We start from the raw sequence: 20642 nt of genomic DNA, 5'->3' as shown, positions 1-20642 counted from the left end.
TTTACCCTCATCTTTTCACTTTTCATCTGCTTTCTCTTTCCAACCTTTCTATCTCCTTTCTCTTAACCTGAAACTTCCTCTTCTCCTCTCACCTCCTCCTTCTTTCTCTGCAGGGCCAGCATTGTCCAGAAGAGGATCATCTACTTCCAGGATGAAGGCTCTCTCACCAAGAGGATGTGTGAGAAAGGTATGTCCTCCATTACTGAGACGTAGTAAAGGGCGCTACATGTCTTCCACTCCTCCTCCTTCTCCCATACTATATCTCAGCATCTCCTGTCTTACTCTCTCTTCCCTTACTGGGTCAGGATCTTTACACTTGTGCTGTATCTCCCAATCTGTGCATGACATTGGATAGAGAATTTACGGAGACTGATCAAACAGTTTACCCCTCCCTCCCTCCCTCCCTCCCTCCCTCCCTCCCTCCCTCCCTCCCTCCCTCCCTCCCTCCCTCCCTCCCTCCCTCCCTCCCTCCCTCCCTCCCTCCCTCCTTTCTCACCCTTCCTCCCTCCTTTCTCACCCTTCCTCCTCTCTCCCTCCCTTCCTCTTCTCTCCCTCCCTCCCTTCCTCTTCTCTCCCTCCCTCCCTCCCTTCCTCTTCTCTCCCTCCCTCCCTCCCTTCCTCTTCTCTCCCTCCCTCCCTCCCTTCCTCTTCTCTCCCTCCCTTCCTCTTCTCTCCCTCCCTCCCTTCCTCTTCTCTCCCTCCCTCCCTTCCTCTTCTCTCCCTCCCTCCCTTCCTCTTCTCTCCCTCCCTCCCTTCCTCTATCTCTTCACCACATCATCATGTAAATAAACAGGCAAAATCAGGAGCCTATATTAACCTCTCCTCTCCATCTGAGCTAACCACACAGTTGTGGAAGGAATTGAACATTTAAGACAACTGCACTTCTCATATTACTGAACTCAGTGACCTTCTCATAGCAACTCTGTAGCATGTATTTATTTTCAAAAGACAGCTCAATATGAAAGCCTAATATATCTAATTTCCCCTTATTCTTTTGCTTCAAACCACAGTAAATAAGCCCATCTCCTCTCCTCTCCCCTCCTCTGTCCCCTACCTATAACAACCCTATATCTCTCTCTTCTGTCAAACTCTCTCTACTCCTTTAACCCCCCCCCTCTCTCTCACTCTCACTCTCTTTCTCTTCTCAGAGTCATTGTATGGGGAGACCACAGAGAAGCCTTTGCTGGATTGCTGTGCCTGTGGAACAGCCAAGTACAGAGTCACCTTCTATGGCAACTGGTCAGAGAAGGTGCACCCCAAAGACTACCCTCGTAAGTACCCCATAACAACTTCCAAATTACCAAGGTACATACCCCATTTAATCCCTGAAAGATCATCCCAGGGCTACCCTAGTTGGTGCCTCCATTGCGTCAAAATAACCCCTTTACTAATAAAATTGCCCTACTGCTCAAGTACCCAGCATCACAGTCTTCCCAGGATACTACAACCTCTATGGCCACCCCAGGATACTACAACCTCTATGGCCACCCCAGGATACTACAACCTCCATGGCCACCCCAGGATACTACAACCTCTATGGCCACCCCAGGATACTACAACCTCTATGGCCACCCCAGGATACTACAACCTCTATGGCCACCCCAGAATACTACAACCTCCATGGCCACCCCAGGATACTACAACCTCCATGGCCACCCCAGGATACTACAACCTCCATGGCCACCCCAGGATACTACAACCTCCATGGCCACCCCAGGATACTCTCTCCCCAGGCCCCTGTCTCATTCCTCCCCCAGCTTGGCCCTGGGCCTCGGTCTGTGGTGCTGCACTGTATAACCTTGAGCCTGACTCCCCAGCAGGCAGGCAGGGTGTGAATTGAAATGGGGATTACTGGGCTCTCCCCTCCTTCTAAGACACTCCTCTCTCTCACACACAGCCCAGGTCAATATAATGATTAGCATGGAGTCCCACAGTGAGATAAACCTGCAGATCGAGCAACACCCTAATGTATTGGCTTAGGAGAGACAGGAGTGTGTGTGTCTTTCTGTGTGTCTTTCTGTTTTTGTGCATGTCTGTCTCTGTTACTGTGTGTGTGTGCGTGTGCGTGTGTGTGTGTGTTCATGCATGCGTTTCCACTCTGTGTCTTTGGAAATCCATTATTGGTTTTGTGGTTTTTATAATTGTGTTCTCCTCACCACCACAAAGTCATAGCCACGGTAACCATCCCTGGTTGTCATACATACAGGAGATCACCATCTACAACTTCCTCCCCAAGCATCATTAGTATCCGGTAATTATTTGTTAATGTGCCTGTGTTTTTTATATAACAACTGTCAATCAAACACAGATAGAACCATTGCTAAAATAGGTTTTAGCAACAGTTTTCACACACTATCCACAGTCATGATGGTCTGTGAGTGTCTGCTTCTTCATTGCTAGCAGCAGGAGTGAGAGAGAGAGAAGAAAGAGAGAGGGAGAGAGAGAAGAAGATACAGCACAATTTCAAGTCAGGCTGCTATTTTTACAAGGCGTACATTCGTCCTTCAAGCTGAAGGGAGGCACACGTGAAGGGCCGATGCCATACATTCTGATGTTGAAGGTTACTCTAAAACAGGCTAGCAGGTTTTTTATTCTCCTCACTCCCGCCATCGTCACATGCACAGCTTTATTTCCCTCTCTGTGTGATTATAGTTAAACAATAAGGTCCGAGGAGGTGTGGTGTATGGCTAATAAGCACAACCCATCGCGGAGTGCCTGGACACAGCCCTTAACCCTGGTATATTGGCCATATACCACAGCTAAGGGTTGTTCGTATGCACGACTCAACACGGAGTGCCTGGACACAGCCCTTAACCGTGGTATATTGGCCATATACCACAGCTAAGGGTTGTTTGCATGCACGACTCAACACAGAGTGCCTGGACACAGCCCTTAGCCCTGGTATATTGGCAATACACCACAGCTAAGGGTTGTTCATATGCACGACTCAACACAGAGTGCCTGGACACAGCCCTTAGCCCTGGTATATTGGCAATACACCACAGGTAAGGGTTGTTCGTATGCACGACTCAACACAGAGTGCCTGGACACAGCCCTTAACCCTGGTATATTGGCAATACACCACAGGTAAGGGTTGTTCGTAGCACGACTCAACACAGAGTGCCTGGACACAGCCCTTAACCCTGGTATATTGGCCATATACCACAGCTAAGGGTTGTTCGTATGCACGACTCAACACAGAGTGCCTGGACACAGCCCTTAACCCTGGTATATTGGCAATACACCACAGCTAAGGGTTGTTTGTATGCACGACTCAACACAGAGTGCCTGGACACAGCCCTTAACCCTGGTATATTGGCAATACACCACAGCTAAGGGTTGTTTGTATGCACGACTCAACACAGAGTGCCTGGACACAGCCCTTAACCCTGGTATATTGGCAATACACCACAGGTAAGGGTTGTTCGTAGCACGACTCAACACAGAGTGCCTGGACACAGCCCTTAACCCTGGTATATTGGCCATATACCACAGCTAAGGGTTGTTCGTATGCACGACTCAACACAGAGTGCCTGGACACAGCCCTTAACCCTGGTATATTGGCAATATACCACAAACCCTTGAGGTGCCTTATTGCTATTATAAACTGGTTACCAACGTAATTAGAGCAGTAAAAAGACATGTTTTGTCATACCCATGGTATATGGTCTGATATAGCATGGATGTCAGCCAATCAGCATTCAGGGCTCGAACAACCCAGTTTATAATAAGTAATACACTGCTGAGAAGCTATTCAACCATTATCTGTGGAGAGTGGAGATAACCAGGAAACCTGCTGGCTATCTGAACCCATTCAGACAGACTCAGGAGAGAGACGGGTAGAGGAGCCCAGCCAAGATAGCCATGACTGGTACTCAGGTGGCTAAGTGTACCAGAGAATTGCCCCGTGGTTTGGATGGATCTGATGTTACATCCAGGAATTCACAGCTCAAGTGTCATTTCATGTCTTCAGTGGATATGGGTTCTCAATAGTATTTCTACCAGACTCAAACAAGGCTGAAATATGAGCAATATGAGCAATCACGTCGCTCAAATCAGCAAGACTGAGAGAAAGAGAAAATGATGGAAGGAGTTTTGCAGAGAGTATGAAAATAGGCTTTGGAACATCAGAGTATATGACTGAGATTGGATACAGTTCTGACGGATATAGAGGGATTAACCTTACTGAGTTTGTGGTGACCGCTTCCCCTATTTGTGTGTGTGTGTGTGTGTGTGTGTGTGTGTGTGTGTGTGTGTGTGTGTGTGTGTGTGTGTGTGTGTGTGTGTGTGTGTGTGTGTGTGTACACCCCATCACGCCAGAGGAGTGTTATAAATTGCAAAAGGAAATGAGAAAGGAGGATTTGAGTGGTCAGATAGAGTGCCTAGCTTTGCTGAACAAAGACTTTCCGATAATATGTGTGAGTTGCTTTGACGAAGAGAGGAGAGAGGGATGAGGAGGAGAGGAGGTGGGATATGAGTTTATTTTGTAGCAATAAAGAAGATAATTATCCACTCGGAGGTCTTTGACCTTGGGAAGTGAAGAGAGGACAATAGATTGCATCAGCAGACCGAAGTTTGACTTCATAGTTGGAAACTCAGTATGCTATTTCAAGTTTTTAATGTCACGTGAACAAGTACAGTGAAAGGCCTTTCTTGCAAGTTCTAAACTCATCAACGTAGTAATCAATAACAATGTAACACTAAAAATAACATAAGGTAGAACAAAAACACATACAAAATAAAAAATAAGAAATATGAAGAACACTATATACAGGGTCAGTTCCAGTACCATATTTACAATGTGCAGGGATACTGGAGTGATTTAGGCAGATATGTATAGAGATAAGGTGACCAGGCATCAGGATATATGATAAACAGAGTAGCGGCAGTGTATATGGTGATTGTATGTGAGTGGGTGTGCGTGTGTGCGTGCGTGTGTGTAGAGTCAGTATAAATGTATGTGCATATTATGTGTGTGTGAGCAAATGATAAAGTGAGCGTTTGTGTGTGTGTTGGAGTGTCAGTGTGTGCGAGTGTGTAGGGAGGGTGATGTGAGGGTGCATAGAGACAGTGCAAAAATAAGGGTCAACTCAGAGAGTCCATGTAGCCATTTAGTTAGCCATTTAGTTAGCTATTTAGTAGGATTGGGGATAGATGCTGTTCAGGAACCTGTTGGTGTCAGACTTGATGCACCGCCACTGCTTGCCGTGCGGAAGCAGAAATAACAGTTTATGGCTTGACTGGTAGGAGTCTTTAACAATTTTTCAGGCCTTCCTTTCACACCTCCTAATATAGAGGTCCTGTATGGCAGGGAGCTCGGCCCCAATGATGTACTGGGCTGTCTTAAAACATGTGGATTACAGACTGGGACAAGGAGAGGTTGAAAATTACCCTGAATATGCCTGCCAGCTGTTCTTCGCATGCTCTTAGAACATGCCAAGGAATACCGTCAGGCTCCGTGGCCTTGCGGGTGTTGAGCTGATTAAAGACCTTACTCACATCGGCCTCGGAGGCAATAGTGGTGTCACTCACACCCGGCACAATATTGTTATTGACAAAGCCTGCATAAAATGCATGGAGTTTGTCTGGTAGAGAGGCATTGTTTGGCAGATCACGGTTGGGTCTTCCTTTGTAATCCGTAATGGACTGTAGCCCCTGCCACATGCGGCAGGCATCGGAGCCTGTATAATATGATTCCACCATATTCCTATATTGTCCTTTTGCTCATTTGATTACGCTGCGGAGATCATAGTGGGATTTCTCATATTTGTTCCGGCCCTCAGCTGTAGCCTCAGGGTTGTCTGCGATATGTATTTATATTTATTTAACATTTAATTAACTAGTTAAGTCAGTTAAGAACACATTTTTATTTACAATGACGGCCTTCCCCAGCCAAACCCTAACCCGGACAACGCTGGGCCAATTGTGCACCGCCCTATGGGACTCTCAATCATGGCTGGTTGTGATACAGCCTGGAATAGAACGAGGGTCTGTAGTGACGCCTCTAGCACTGAGACGCAGTGCCTTAGAACGCTGCGCCACTCGGGAGCGATAGCCCTGTGTGTGGTAGCCCTGACCTCTAGTTTAGCGCCAACCTCAGTGTTAATCCAGGGCTTTTGATTGGGGAAGCATCGAACCTTCAGTGTGGGGACAAAGTCGCGAATGCATTTCCTAATGAAGCTGGTGACGGAGGTAGTTAGCCCGTTGATTTTTATCGGCGGAGTCTCAAAACATATTCCAATCAGCGCTAGTAAAGCAGTCCTGTAGCATAGTATTTGATTCTGGTTACCATTTCTCAACGGGTACTTCGTGTTTGAGCTTCTGCTTGTAAACAGGAAGCAGGTGTACGGAGTCGTGATCTGATTTGCCGAATGGCAGACGAGACAGGGCCTTGTAGGCTTGCTTGTGGGTAGAATAACAGTGGTCTAGGACTTTATCGCCTCTAGTGGCGAAGGAGACTCGTCTTAATGACACGGAATTAAAACCACCGTTAACCAGAAAAGCAGCCTCCGCATATAAGTTTTCCTACTTGTTTATAGCCTCGAACAGCTCATCATTGTTTCTCTCTGAACATTGCAATAGACTGTATGGGCCAATTGCAACCATCGAAAGCCACCAGATTATTGCCATCTGATCTCTCGTTAAAACATCAATACACACTAAAGTCACCCGCACAACTGATCTCAATTGCAACCCACATTGGCCATCGATTTACAACTCCCTAACGTAGATGTCAAGGTTATCAGACTATTTCACCCTCTGGTTGGTATTGTCATCAGAACAACTTAGTCCTACTTTATGATCAGACTAAGGGCGATTTATCTATTTGACAATAATTCTGTACAAATAAAATCAAATATTTTGTCGTTTACCACTGCAAATTTACTGTCTTCTGTTTACCGACATGTTGTATGAATGAAAACTAATGTTGATGGTCTAGCCTACAATTGTACTCAAATAAGTCTTTTTTTACATTCATTAGCAGTTTTTCCGATGCTACTGGTCAGTATTTCATTGGGGGCAGAAGTAGAGAATCTAGACCAGCTGTCTGGTATCGTAATCCCTTGACACGGTAACAAGAGATCAACTGATCTGATGGTTCATCCTTGTGGCAATTACGCTTAGTTTAACACGCAGGTGCACGTAATCTCTCTTTCGTTAGTAGTGTTTAAAAAATTCCAGTGGTAACCTTCAGTAGCATGTTAAGTTCTACTTGTTCATTGCAATCGAGCGTAAATGTCTACAGAGATTTACTGAGAGTAAGGTACTGAGCCTCTGATGTAAAAAAAATGTAATATAGTACTATAATTACTGTGTCACGATCTGACATGTACATTACTTCTATATGAATCATTATCTGTCATTTTCAAAGTGTATAATAACCAGAACATTCCGTAACCTTACATTCATCTTATCTTAATTACAGTTGTTCACTTTCTTTTACCAATATATATTATGCGTTGCAGAATGGGAATTGGTGCAAACCTTTCACTGGCACAAATGTTTGGCCAGCCTGCCTCCTGAATAGTATGAGATTATGATCATTCTGGTGTTGTTTTGTTTTCCTTAACCTCACCAGGGCGTGCTAACCACTGGTCGGCCATCATCGGAGCGTCCCACTCTAAGAACTACGTGCTGTGGGAGTATGGTGGCTACGCCAGCGAGGGCATCAAGAAGGTGGCCGAGCTGGGATCACCTGTCTCTATGGAGGAAGAGATCAGGCAGAAGGTAAGACTTGGCACGGCCGTATGTACGTACACCTGCTATTGATATTGCAGCACATTTGAGGGTCCAGCTGACAAGCCAACACCTTATCCGTTACGCCAAGAGATCTGCATCCCTTGCTGATGTTCTGGGTGTTGGGTTCAGGTCGCTACAATATGTCACTTTTTATCTGACCAAGATGATCGGATCACTCTCCGGTTATGCTTCACTGCATCCTCACATGGAGTCCAGATTAGCATTGTATTCTGAGTGGGGAAGCAATGTTGTTCAAATGTGGTTGAAAGCTTGAGAATCCATTATAAACATGTTGGTAGTGCTATTGCTACTGCAGTGGAGGATCTATGAGTATTTTATGTATGGCAAGGATGGCTAGCCCATAAAAATGATTTAAATCACCATCCCCATTCAAGTCATTGTTCAACTTCACATTCACAACTTCACATTCATGCAAGGTTAATTGGTCATGTTGGTAGGTACGAGAGCACCTCTCTTGTTCAATAAATATTAGATAAGAAATATTGTTTAGCAGTTTTACCTCTAGTAAAAATCTTCCTCTGTTTCAGTTTCTCACCGTATTTCAATGCCTGTGCATGTCTTTCACACTCTCTCCCACTCCCTCTGTTACTTGTTCTTTCTCCCACTCCCTCTGTTACTTGCTCTCCCTCTCTCTCTCCCACTCCCTCTGTTACTTGCTCTCCCTCTCTCTCTCCCACTCCCTCTGTTACTTGCTCTCCCTCTCTCTCCCACTCCCTCTGTTACTTGCTCTCTCTCCCACTCCCTCTGTTACTTGTTCTCTCTCTCCCACTCCCTCTGTTACTTACTCTCCCTCTCTCCCACTCCCTCTGTTACTCTCTCTCTCTCTCTCTCTCTCTCTCTCTGTTACTCTCACTCTCTCCCACTCCCTCTGTTACTCTCTCTCTCCCTCTGTTTCTCTCTCTCTCTCTCCCTCTCTCTCTCTCTCTCCCTCTCTCTCTCTCTCCCTCTGTTACTCTCTCTCTCTCCCTCTGTTACTCTCTCTCTCTCCCACTCCCTCTGTTTCCCTCTGTTACTCTCTCTCTCTCTCTCTTTGTTACTCTCTCTCTCCCTCTGTTACTCTCTCTCTCCCTCTGTTACTCTCTCTCTCTCTCTGTTACTCTCTCTCTCCCTCTGTTACTCTCTCTCTCCCACTCCCTCTGTTACTCTCTCTCTCCCTCTGTTACTCTCTCTCTCTCTCTCTCTCCCTCTGTTACTCACACTCTCTCTCTCTCTCTCTCTCTCTCTCTCTCTCTCTCTCTCTCTCTCTCTCTCTCTCTCTCTCTCTCAATAGCCTGTGCTAGTGTGTAGCAGATGGGCCCATAGAGTGTATTATTGTAGGGTAATATTGAAGACCTGGAGTCACGGCACATAATGAGAGCACACTGTGAGAGCTGGGCTCTGTGCGTCATCACCGCCACCTATCCACAAGGCTGTATTATCCACAATACTGTCTGCTATGGTATCTGTATTAGTCTTCCTGGACCTTCTCCAAACGATTAGAGCAAATATAGGATTCATGGAGAGACGGATGCAAAGCAAGGTTGGCGTCAGTTTTAACCCTACAGTGCAGAGTAGTTACAGTATTGTTGAGTGATAAGAGAATTGAGGACATACAAATGGTTGATAGTTATTTTCACCTACTTGTGTCAGCTATTACAGTAGGCTTACATTGATATTCTAGGTAGATCTCTTTCGCATATTCTCCCAGTGGGAGATGGTAAACGATCCAATCCCCCCACCAACTGAACAGAACTCAATTTAAACCAAGTAGAAAGCAACAGGATCAAACCATTACCTTCTCCTGGGGGAGATGTGAAAATCTTACATATGGAATATTGCACAGTACTCTACATGGCAGAGGAGAGGGAGAGACAATTTCTGTAGCCTGTGGTTTTCAGTGGAGACTGCTGGGGAAAGTAAACATGATTGGCTGTTTCCAGATCCCATGGTGATAATGGCTGCCACTTTGTTGCCTTGTTCACACTGCAGGCCTTAATGCAACGCTTTAATACATGCGCTTACCAGCTGGCAAGTGTCTTCACTGACATTTTCAACCTCTCCCTGACTTTAATATCTGTGTTTAAAGCAGACCACCATAGTCCATGTGCCCAAAAATGCCAAGTTAACCTGTCTGTAATACCTATGTTTAAAGCAAAGCAGACCACCATAGTTCCTGTGCCCAAGAATGCCAAGGTAACATGTCTAAATGACTATCGCCCCATAGCATTCACATCTGTAGACATGAAATTCTTTGAAAGGCTGGTCATGGCTCACATCAACACAATCTTCCCAGACTTCCTGGACCCGCTATAATTAGCATACCGCCCCAACAGATCCACAGATGGCGCAATTGCTATTAAACTCCACACTGCCCTTTCTCACCTGGACAACACCTACGTGAGAATGCTGTTCATTGACTACAGCTCAGCATCCCGGAGTCGCCTTCCCACTGTTGATGTTGAGACGGGTGTTTTGCGGGTACTATTTAAATGAAGCTACCGTTTGAGAACTTGTGAGGCGTCTGTTTCTCAAACTAGACATTCTAATGTACGTGTCCTCTTGCTCAGTTGTGCACCAGTGCCTCCACTCCTCTTTCTATTCTGGTTAGGGCCAGTGTGCGCTGTTCTGTGAAGGGAGTAGTACAGAGCATTGTACGAGATCTTCAGTTTCTTGGCAATTTCTCACATGGAATAGCCTTCATTTCTCAGAACAAGAATAGACTTACGAGTTTCAGGAGAAATGTCTTTGTTTCTGGCCATCTTGAGCCTGTAATTGAACCCACAAATGCTGATGCTCCAGATACTCAACTAGTCTGAAGAAGGCCAGTTTTATTGCTTCTTTAATTAGCACAACAGCTGTCAGCTGTGCTAACATAATTGCAAAAGGGATTTCTAATGATCAATTAGCCTTATAAAATGATAAACTTGGATTAGCTAACACAACGTGCCATTGGAACACAGGAGTGATGGTTGCTGATAATGGGCCTCTGTACGCCTATGTAGATATTCCATTTAAAAAAAAAATCAGCCGTTTCCAGCTACAATAGCCATTTAAAAAATTAATTTAACAATGTGTACACTGTATTTCTGATCAATTTCAAAAACAAGGACATTTCTAAGTGATCCCAAACGTTTGAACGGTAGTGTACACTCACATACATATTGACACCACACACACTCACATGCATATAAACACTACACACACTCACTACTTTCGTACACACACACACACACACACACACACGTCTACATTCTTTCACACTCTTCACATAATGTATGCTGCTGCTACTCTGTTTAATATCTATCCTGATTGCCTAGTCACTTTTACCCCTGCGTGCATACATGTACTGTACATATTACCTCAATTATCTCAACTAACCCGTACTCCTGCACATTGACTCAGTGCTGGTACTCCTTGTATATAGCCTCATTATGGTTATTTTATTGTCCTACTACACTGAAGAAAACAAAAATATGCAGCAATATCAATGATTTTACTGATTTATAGTTCATATAAGTATGAGTTTGTGTGTGTGTGTGTGTGTGTGTGTGTGTGTGTGTGTGTGTGTGTGTGTGTGTGTGTGTGTGTGTGTGTGTGTGTGTGTGTGTGTGTGTGTGTGTGTGTGTGTGTGTGTGTGTGTGTGTGTGTGTGTGTGTGTGTGTGTGTGTGTGTGTGTGTATGTGTGTGTGTGTGTGCGCTGTGGAAGAGATGAGCCTGTAGTCACACACAACCTCTCGTTATCTCAGAGGGTGTGCAGGGCACTAGCTGGTGCACTCCATACAGTATATGCTGTGTTAAGTAGGAGTTGACGGCTCCATTGCCCCGGGCTGCTTTGCTGTCGCCTGCATTCACTGTGTTCACCTTTTTAATATTTCTCAGAGAACACACTCTCCTTGTCCTTGAGGAAAAGTTAGCCTCTGGGCTGAAGGAGCAGCTCTGTTTTTGAGCAGCGGAGCAAGAAAGCACTCTTTGGTATAACTGCTGACACAAAGAAAAAGGCGCTTTGCTTTGTGACAGGTGTGGTGTTGGGACTAGCAACCTAGCAATGAAGGCAGTTATGAATTGATATTCATAGAAATCAGAAATTGATATTCATAGGCAGAGGCTCGACGCGAGCCAAGGGGTGCACTGATCTCAATGTTCATACAAAGTTTCATTTGCAGAGCAGGCGTTGAGTATGTACGCTCACATACTGTACACACAACCCATTCATAAACACACACGCACATGCACGCACGCACACACGCAACCCAGATCCCCTCACGTCAGCACATTGCGGTGCGTGATGGCTTTATTTTTTTATCTGAGTTTGTCTTCCTTTTACTGCCGGGACCAAGATGTACTGTGCCATCTGCCTAGCTGTGTCTCCCCGTTGGGTTCCTTTTGATATACACCGTGTGTTCTTTACCCACGCTGCCTCTATCCTGGAGACTGAACAACAACTTTCCAGTCTTCATACAAAAATGAAACCCATATCGATTGGCCCTTTCTCTGTATGAAACCAAGTGGAAACACTTCACACTTGACACTCAACAAAACAACTCTGTATCCTTACAAAAGGAAACCACGTATCATTTGGCCTTCTCTCTATATGAATCAATAGGAAAATCGTATCAGTCATACATCGTGCATTACATACACAGAATGTTCTTTGTGTTTTCACTTCATTACAGTGTCTGTGTTGAAAAGAGGGGTGAAGATACATGCATGATGGATTCAGTTTGTCCATCCCACACAGCCTGCATGTTTTCACAGCGAGCCGTATGCTTCTGCCTGGCGCACTCGTTACAATCTCTCCCATGTGACTCGCTGGGAATGAAAATATGATTGCGTGTAAGAGCCCTAACCCACATTCTCTCAGTACTCCTGCTCTGCTTGAGTCAGGCATGACACAGGGCTTGAGTCAGACATGACCATAGGACCACTTAATCACATTTAAATGATCTGTTAGAAAAATTCCAAGGGTCACCATTGTTGCTCTAATAAGAATGATTGTATTTTAGTGGACGGATGAAGGTGGGAAAGGGTAATGTGAGGAGGTTGGTTGAATAGATGTCTTGACAGACCACAGACCCAGAATACATCTGTAATGGTGTGTGTGTGTGAGTGTGTGTGCGTGTGTGTGCGTGCGTGTGTATGTGTGTTTTTTGTGTGTGTGTGTGTGCGTGCGTGTGCTTGCTTGCCTGTGTGCATCTGTCCACATGATCTGCTTGTGTTCTTAATGTACCGAATGAGAACATTTCCTTCCTCTTTAGTCCCCACGCCATATGTGACTTTACGTTTCATTAGCCAAATGCAAATCTGATTTACAGGAAACTTGGTATGATGTAGTGTAACTGAAGGCATTGCTGCCCTCTCCCCCCTCCACACACACATACACTGAGGTGATGTGTGTATGCGGTCAGCCAGTACAAAGGCACTAATGACAGTCTGATAAAAATACTCTCCCTCCACAGGTGAGTGGTGGAAACGTGGCGAAGGGACTATGATTTCTCTCGAACGCATTGTGAAATCTGCCATTTCCTCGAACAGTATGGGTGCGTTTTGTTACTGCACAGTAGCTTACAGATGCCCACAGAATGCAGAACTATGTGAAACCACAGAGCAGACAGCTACAGATGCCACAGGCTGGACCAATGAGGGATGGCACAACATGAGTTGGAGGAGATAGAGGAGATGATCTGGAACTGTTCTGGTAAAGTTTTCTAGGAGTATGATTGGCCTGGGAGAATGAGTAAGTCACAGATCCTACTAATGTGGCCCTATTCTCTTCAGCTGTTCATCGTGCTAGAGTATCAATCAGCCTGCATAATTATAACTGAATTGGAGCCTCAATTAAACAGACTAGCTACCACCTGTGTGTGGGAGAGGATCAGGATATTTGAGCTGAAAGACATACAGGTGAGAGCAAGTGAGTGGGAGAAAGCAGGTCAGTTTGAGAGAGCATGTGAGTGGGAGAGTAAGTTCATTTTTTAAAGTATTGTCTTTAATAAGAGATTATACTCACAAGCTTCAACTCTCCATGCCATGAAATATATTAGGTGTGTGTCTGTTTTTGTCTGTATGTGTATGTGTGTGTGTGTGTGTGTGTGTGTGTGTGTGTGTGTGTGTGTGTGTGTGTGTGTGTGTGTGTGTGTGTGTGTGTGTGTGTGTGTGTGTGTGTGAGTGTGTGTGTGTGTCTGTCTGTCTGTGTGTGTGTATGTGTGTGTCTGTCTGTCTGTGTGTGTTTCTGTGTGTGTGCGAGTACGCAGTGTTTTTTGTAAGTACATGGAGTAACCAGCCAAACAGAAACATTTGCCAGTCAAGGAGTTCCAGCATGCGGAAAACAATGCAGAATGAGCTCTGTTTTGGTGTCCACTGGTACATTCTAATGTTTTAATTTCATCCATAATATACTGATAAATTATTGAATACTTTAACGACTTTACCTCCCAGATTCGTAAAATGAGTTGTGGGATTGCAATTACATGACTATGCAATTAAAGTTACTGAAGGATGAATTCAGTTGCTAGTTGTTTTGGATATTGTCTAGGCCCATATGATCAGAACTATTTTCTAAGCAAGATAACCTTTTATAACATTAAACTTGGCTTCTCTTCAGAGTCACTTCATGATTTTCATGTTTACAGTTTTACTGCAAGATATGCATTGCCACAATGATGTTTGTTCTTCAAATGATGTATTTTATTCTCTCTGTTGCTGTGGAAACTTAGGGTAAGGAAACCAATGTGTAATTTTATAAAAAGTATCAGACTACAATAACGAGGTTATATACAGGGGGTACCGGTACTGAGACAATGTGCGGGGGTACCGGTTAATCAAGATCATTTGTACATGTAGGTAAAGATAAAGTGACTATGCATAGATAATAAACCGATGCATCAATCACTGTGGGTGGGATTGTCAGGGAAGATGGCAGCATTTTTGTGTCACAGAGTTGGTGGGGTTTCAACCTGTCAATCTGTCTAAGTGTGTGGGACTTTGAGGGAAGGCAGTAGATTAGTAATCGAGTCATAAAAACAAGTCTAGTCCACCTTTTCAATTTAATTTATTGTAGCGAAAACTAAATCTACTATTTCAATTTAGTTTATTGTGGCAAAAACATGAGAAAAAAAGTGGTGTTCTGTCAAGTAAACATGGATTCCCTGTTGAGAAGCAATATAGAATTGCAGGAAAATGGTTTTAAAAATACTACAGTTTTCAGGGGGAGAACCCCAGACCCCAGCCAGATTGTGCACCCCACTTTTATACAAATGTCACAGGCATCGTAAGAACATTTACATTTAAGTCATTTAGCAGATGCTCTTATCCAGAGCGACTTACAAAAAAGAAGTGGACCAAGGTGCAATGTGGTGAGCGTACATATTCCTTTTATTTAACTTCTTGCGTCGAGCAATCCCGGATCCGGGATCCTATTTATAGCCTCAAGCTCATTAGCATAACGCAACGTTAACTATTCATGAAAATCACAAATTAAATGAAATAAATATATTTGCTCTCAAGCTTAGACTTTTGTTAACAACACTGTCATCTCAGATTTTCAAAATATGCTTTTCAACCATAGCTAAACAAGCATTTGTGCAAGAGTATTGACAGCTAGCATAGCTATAAGCCTAGAATTCAGCCAGCAACATTTTCACAAAAACAAGAAAATCATTCAAATAAAATCATTTACCTTTGAAGAACTTCAGATGTTTTCAATGAGGAGACTCTCAGTTAGATAGCAAATGTTCAGTTTTTCAAAAAATATTATTTGTGTAGGACAAATCACTACGTTTTGTTCACGTTTGGCTATGAAAAAAACCTGTATCCAGTTATAGCCTCAAGCTCATTAGCATAACGTAACGTTAACTATTTATGAAAATCGCAAATGAAATGAAATGAATGTGCTAGCTGTCAAGCTTAGCCTTTTCATAACAACACTGTCATCTCAGATTTTCAGAATATGCTTTTGAACCATAGCAAAACAAGCATTTGTGTAAGAGTATTGATAGCTAGCGTAGCACTTAGCGTAGCATTTAGCAGGCAACATTTGCACAAAAAACAGAAAAGGATTCAAATAAAATCATTTACTTTTGAAGAACTTCGGATGTTTTCAATGAGGAGACTCTCAGTTACATAGCAAATGTTCAGTTTTTCCTGAAATATTCTTTGTGTAGGAGAAATCCCTCCGTTTTGTACATCACGTTTGGGTACCAAAAAACCCCGAAAATTCAGTCATCAAACCGGCGAACTGTTTTCCAAATTAACTCCATAATATCGACTGAAACACGGCAAACACTGTTTAGAATCAATCCTCAAGGTGTTTTTCACATATCTCTTCATTGATATATCGTTCGTGGATGTCTACTTTCTCCTGTGAATCGCTTGGAAAAAGACGTGCAGTTGAAGATGACGCACCAATTTCGACGGAGGACACCGGGCGGACACCTGGCAAATGTAGTCTCTTATGGTCAATCTTCCAATGATATGCCTACAAATACGTCACAATGCTACAGACACCTTGGTGAAACGATAGATCGGGCATGCTCATTCCTTGCGCATTCACAGCCATATAAGGAGACAATGAAAAACAGAGCCTCAAAAATCCTGCTCATTTCCTGTTTGAAGTTTCATCTTGGTTTCGCCTGGAGCATCAGTTCTGGGCCACTCACAGACAATATCTTTGCAGTTTTGGAAACGTCAGAGTGTTCTCTTTCCAAAGCTGTCAATTATATGCATAGTCGAGCATCTTTTTGTGACAAAATATTGCGCTTAAAACGGGCACTTTTTTTCCAATAATGAAATAGTGCCCCCATAGATGTAACAGGTTAAGATAAATGTTGCCAACAAAACAAGAAAACGACCGTGAAGCTTAACATGGCAATGATGCCTCTAACAAAGTTAACTACCCACACTGAAAGGAGGGAAAAAGGGCTTCCTGTCACGACTCCGACCGAAGGCGGCTCCCCTTCCCGTTTGGGTGGCGCTCGGCGGTCGTCGTCGCTGGCTTACTAGCTGCCACTGATTATTTTCTCCCCCTCCTTATGTGTTTATTGAGTACACCTGTTTTGAGTTGGTTGTAATTAGTGAGGCTTTATTAGTCAGCCGGCCCGCCTGGTTCTTTGTGCGGGATTGATTATTGTTACCCTGGTGTTTGCATTTGATGTACGTGTAGTTAGTGCGAGACTGTTTTCGTTCCCTGTGTCTGGGGCATTTTGTTTCAGCACCCGTAAGTGGGGTGACCGTAGTTCACCATGTGTGCATTAAATAAGCACTTTATTGAACTCTCCTTTCCTGCGCCTGATTTCACCCTCACGACACCCAGGACCTTACACTTCCTAAGTATGATTCCCAATCAGAGACAACGATAGACAGCTGTCCCTGATTGAGAACCACACCCGGCCAAAACAGAAAAAAAAGAAAAAAAGAAAACATAGAAAACAAAACATAGAATGCCCACCCCACATCACACCCTGACCTAACCAAATAGAGAAATGAAAATGGCTCTCTAAAGTCAGGGTGTGACAACAAAGTCAGGCGACCATGAATAGACCTCCAGATATGATTGAAGAATGAAGCAGGTGTTAAACATGGGCTTTGCTACACAGAAAGCAGCAGTTGACTACTCCATTGTCAACACTAATCAAATCAGTGGTTCTATATCGATATCCTTAATATTACCATATAGCCTAAGTATCATGACATTAGATTTTATAACCTTCAATTAGTTTTATTTTATCATATTTTGGACCAGAATGAGGCTTTTTTTTCCACTACCTATTGTTCCTGCAGTGAGGATTCAGCATCTGCATTGAATATTTTCATAATTTATCTGCAGAAGTAGTCTACCAGTATGCTAATTAGAGAGCCAAATGAACTGCTCTCACCGATGCGATTCTACTAAGCTGACATATGGAATTGTTTTAATATGGTCATTCCATGGATCATTTAGCGATTGAATTTTGAATTTTAGGACCCCTTTATGTATATTAAAACATGCATTTGACCTTTACTATTATAGCCCATTACAACACATTGAATAACACATTCATAAATGGCAAAAAAGACAGTTACAAAATGTTTCATAAGGAATAATGTTTTGAAGTGTATGTCCTATATTTAACTCTTTTTTGATGGGCACAAAACTACTTCCATACTTCCAATAATTTTTTTAACCGGTACCAGGTTATCTTCAGATGAGCCCCGTGACACTTGTGGGGGTCATAGAACAAAATGGAGAACATCATAGTGGGGTCATATTAGTTTGTAGCTCAGACAGTTAACGCTACAGCCGTTTTTGCGAGAATTCCAATTTTTGGTATGTCTCTGCCACTTTCCAGCTCAGATGCAGAAGGTGTCAATCGACTCTAGGGGTTTTTAATGTCATAATAGACACTGAAAGCTTTACTCTCTGTGAAGCAAATGTACAGGCGAGTGTGTACATCAATTAGCCTGCTTAATTAGAACTGCGAGACTAAATAAATTGGAACCTCAATTAAAGAGACTAGCTACCACCTGTGTGTGGGAGAGGATCAGGATATTTGGAATGGAAGACATACAGGTGAGAGTATGCGAGTGGGAGAGAACAGGTCAGATTGAGACAGCAGGTGAGTGGGAGAGGTTTATATTTGGTGAGTGCGTGTAGACTCAGAAGTAGAGTTGCAACGGGAGGGTATGTTACTGGAAACGTTCAAAGTTTACCTGTAAAATATTGAAATTTGGTAACTTTCAAGGATTTTATGTAATTTATCACAAGACACCCAGTGGCCATTTTGGGTACTTCAGATTATCACAGGTGTCTGTAATTATATCTGGCCCTCTCCGTGGCCTAATCACATGTAAAATATATAAAATAATCATATAAGATTTTAAAAAAATTTAAACGCTCTCCAAAGGGTGGTGTGGTCTGCCCAACGCATCACCGCGGGCACATTGAATGCCCTCCAGGACACCTACAGCACCCAATGTCACAGGAAGGCCAAAAAGATCATCAAGGACATAAACCACCTGAACCATGGCCTGTTCACACCTCTATCATCCAGAAGGTGAGGTCAGTACAGGTGCATCAAAACTGGGACCAAGAGACTGAAAAACAGCTTCTTTCTAAAGGCCATCAGACTGTTAAATAGCCATCACTTGCCGGCTACCATCTGGTTACTCAAACCTACACCTTAGAGGCTGCTGCCCTATATACATAGACATGAAATCACTGGTCACTTTAATAAGTTTTACATACTGCTTATTCATCTCTTATTTATGTACTGTATTCTATTCTACTATATTCTAGTCAATGCCACTCTGACATTGCTCGTCCTAATATTTATATATTTCTTAATATGATCCATGATTTAACTTTTAGATTTTTGTTAGATGTTACTGCACTGTTGGAGCTAGGAACACACGCATGTCACTACACCCGCAATAACATCTGCTAAATATGTGTATGTGACCAATAACATTTGATTTATTGACCTAAAATGTTAGCTGTGTTAGCCAAGTCACTAGCTTATCCAGGGCCAGTGATACATAGAGGTTTGCCTCAAACTGTAACACTACTGGCATAATTTTAAATTGAGAACATATCGCTCAACATGTAAACAATATGTGAGTTTAGCTATTCTCTGCTTTAGATGACAGATGCTCATAAGGCAAGTAATGCCATCTTATTCTAGGCCTATGACTACATTGGCGAAAATGTATTCAAAACACTGATATACTGACAATCAGATTAAACTGATTGAAGATCTTACACAAAAATAGACAAAAATATATATATTTGAGAATACAACACAGAAACACAGACACATTACAGACATACCACCTCCCCCTTTATTGCTGGATTGTAATATGTGATCAATCAACATTGACACCAGTTCATTTTGAATGATAGTTTTAACAATTAAAACAAGTGTAAACACTTCACTTCCAAGAATCAACACTTCATCACTTCAAATGTGCAAATAAGCTAACTTGTATGTAAAGATTAGACATCTTAGTTTAAACAACAATAGATAATTGAGTAGTAACAAGTAGGCCATTATCACAAAAGCATCATTTCAAGTTAAAAAAACAACAACCTTGCTCCACTGATCCCTGATCTACTGGGTGAGCAGACTTCTATTCCAGCCCAGCAATCACACATTTGATTATCAACTCATTAGAATGTGATAAGTTGAATCAGGCGTGTTATTGCTTGGTTGAAACAGAACCCTGCACACCCAGCAGACCTGCTCCAATTGTACCAGGTTCATACACTGTGAGGGATTTTTGATTTGTATTTTTGTATTTTACCCACAATTTCGATCTTGTATCAACTCCCCAACGGGCTCGGGAGGCGAAGGTCGAGTCATGCGTCTTCCGATACATGACCCGCCAAACCACGCTTCCTAACACCCAACTGCTTAACCGGAAGCCACCAGCACCAATGTGTAGGAGGAAACACCGTTCACCTGATGACCGAGGTCAGCCTGCAGGCACCCTGCCCACCACAAGGAGTCGCTAGAGCACGATGTAAAGCCCCCCCGGCAAAACCTTCCCCTAACCCGTGAGGATGCTGGGTCAAATGTGTGCCGCCCTATGGGACTCTCGATCACGGCCGGTTGTGATAGAGCCCGGGATCGAACCCATGTCTGTAGTGACACCTGTAGCACAGTGATGCAGTGCCTTAGACTGCTGCGCCACTCTGGAGGTCCCACTGTGTGTGATGTTTAACTGTATTTTTGTTTACAACATTTACTGACATAGGTAGACCTACACATATAACCCATGGCATATAAGATATACCCCTAGTCTCTTGGGACATAATTGGGACCTCTCTCTTCATCTGCAAACAGCTTTCCATATCTGAGGACAGAAAACATCACAAAGAAAGGCTTCATTATACTCAAATTAGACAGCACTGAATAGTATGTTGCTATTAT

General features: G+C 43.4%; 1 protein-coding gene across 4 annotated transcripts in view; it reads left to right on the top strand.

Moving 5' to 3' along the window:
• LOC135550115 (spondin-1-like) overlaps positions 1-20642 on the top strand; it is a 134186-nt gene that overhangs the window by 24481 nt on the left and 89063 nt on the right. For all 4 annotated transcript variants that reach the window (XM_064980645.1, XM_064980628.1, XM_064980636.1 and 1 more), the window contains exons 4-6: positions 114-187; positions 1149-1271; positions 7580-7728. In XM_064980645.1, coding sequence (XP_064836717.1) covers positions 114-187; positions 1149-1271; positions 7580-7728 — 346 coding nt within the window. The remainder of the gene's footprint in view (positions 1-113; positions 188-1148; positions 1272-7579; positions 7729-20642) is intronic.

Source organism: Oncorhynchus masou, chromosome 1, assembly GCF_036934945.1.
Source record: "Oncorhynchus masou masou isolate Uvic2021 chromosome 1, UVic_Omas_1.1, whole genome shotgun sequence".
Taxonomy (NCBI): domain Eukaryota; kingdom Metazoa; phylum Chordata; class Actinopteri; order Salmoniformes; family Salmonidae; genus Oncorhynchus; species Oncorhynchus masou.
Note: the sequence above shows the minus strand (reverse complement) of the source record. Positions and strands in the feature narration are given on the sequence as shown.